This window comes from Meleagris gallopavo, chromosome 2, assembly GCF_000146605.3.
Source record: "Meleagris gallopavo isolate NT-WF06-2002-E0010 breed Aviagen turkey brand Nicholas breeding stock chromosome 2, Turkey_5.1, whole genome shotgun sequence".
Lineage (NCBI taxonomy): Eukaryota > Metazoa > Chordata > Aves > Galliformes > Phasianidae > Meleagris > Meleagris gallopavo.
This window is the reverse complement of record NC_015012.2, coordinates 356,730-358,182: the sequence shown is the minus strand read 5'-3', so window position 1 is coordinate 358,182 and position 1,453 is coordinate 356,730. Positions and strand designations below refer to the sequence as shown.

The 1,453-nt window shown below is 62.1% G+C and overlaps 1 protein-coding gene across 1 annotated transcript; it reads right to left on the bottom strand.

Moving 5' to 3' along the window:
* Positions 1-6: 6 nt before the first annotated feature.
* On the bottom strand, positions 7-1,452 carry LOC104909486 (thrombomodulin; the record flags this gene model as incomplete). Its single annotated transcript, XM_010706382.2, is given in 2 exon segments — positions 7-1,352; positions 1,354-1,452. Coding segments are annotated over 2 exon segments (1,110 nt in total), but the record flags the coding sequence as incomplete, so codon positions are not given.
* Position 1,453: the final 1 nt, after the last annotated feature.

Genomic DNA, 1,453 nt, shown 5'->3' with positions numbered 1-1,453 from the left:
AAAAAAAAGAAAAAACACAATAGGAAAAAAGGCACAATGTCACCAGCGCTGAAAATGCCCTTCCTACAGATGACTCCAGTGCTCTTGGAATACCCATTTCACCCCCAAACAGGTCCCAAGTGGTGGGAGGGGAGAGAAATCAGCATTTTAGCCCCACCGCGGTGATGCTCTGCGGGGTCCCTGCATTGCTGGCAATCTGAAGTCTGTATGCAACAGGCAAGGTGGGCAAAACGAGAAGTCGATGCAATGAACTGCTTTCCTCGCTTTCTCTTTACAAAACCAGAGGGGTTACAACCAAACGTTACCCAGTTCCATCCGCCTCCCGCTCGCTGCCAGGCTCCCTACACTTTCTGGCTGGCAGAGACCTGCTGGAGCCCCATCTCTTTCTCGCGGGGGCTGCCACACTTGTACTCCATCGAGCTGGGGGGATGGCAGCGCTTCCTCGCCAGGTGGTAGCCGACGGCCAGCAGCACCAGCGCCGCGCACAGCACGCCCATCGCGATGCCCACCAGTGCCCCAGGGTGCAGGTGCTCTGCTTTGGGTGGGACGTGGCTGGGGACGGGCAGGGAGGGGCCAGAATCTCCTGAGAACTCATCCACGTTGTTGTCCTCTGGGATGGGTTGGCAGTGGTTGATGTTAAAGGGAACGTAGCCGGGCTTGCAGTGGCACACGTAGCTGCCGAGCGTGTTGGTGCAGTTGTGCTCACAGTAATTATTCTCGCACTCATCAATGTCAACGCAGAGCATGACACCGTTGGGCAGTTGGTCCGTCACAAAGCCTTCAGGACAAAAACAGGAGAGGTTGCTGAAGTCACACTCGGCCAGGCATCTGCCGTCCTCGCACTGCCGCACGCACTGGGTGGGATTCTTAGTGTCGACAACGTAGCCGCTGTGACAGCTGCAGCGGTAACTGCCGGGCACGTCCTCACACATGTGGTCGCAGGGCCCGGTGCTGCAGTTGGGGACGGGCATGCAGTGCCCTTCCACCATCTCGTAGCCACGATAGCAGCGACACTCGAAGCCGCCCTCGGTGTTGTGGCAGACCTGCTCGCACACCTCCGGTATCTTGACGCAGTCGTCCACGTCCTGGCAGGTGCTGCCGTCGGGGCCCAGCTGGTAGCCCTCGGCGCACATGCAGCGGAAGCTCTCCCCGTAGGGCACGCAGTGCTGATCGCAGGGAGCACCGTCGCACGGCGGCAGGCAGCCGCGCCCGTCGGGGCCGAGCTTCTTGCCGGCGGGGCAGACGCAGCGCGGAGCCCCGTCGAACTCCTCGCAGCTTCCCTCGCAGCCGCCGTTGGCCAGTAGGCAGGGCCAGGCTCCGGGCTCGGAACGGCCCCAGCGCGTTTCTCCCGTCCGAGGCCGCAGTCTCGCAGAGCAGCTGGAGCCCCATCGGCGAGACGACCGCGGTGGAGCCGGGCGGCAGGGCCATAAAGTCACCGCCGGCGGCGCCGCAG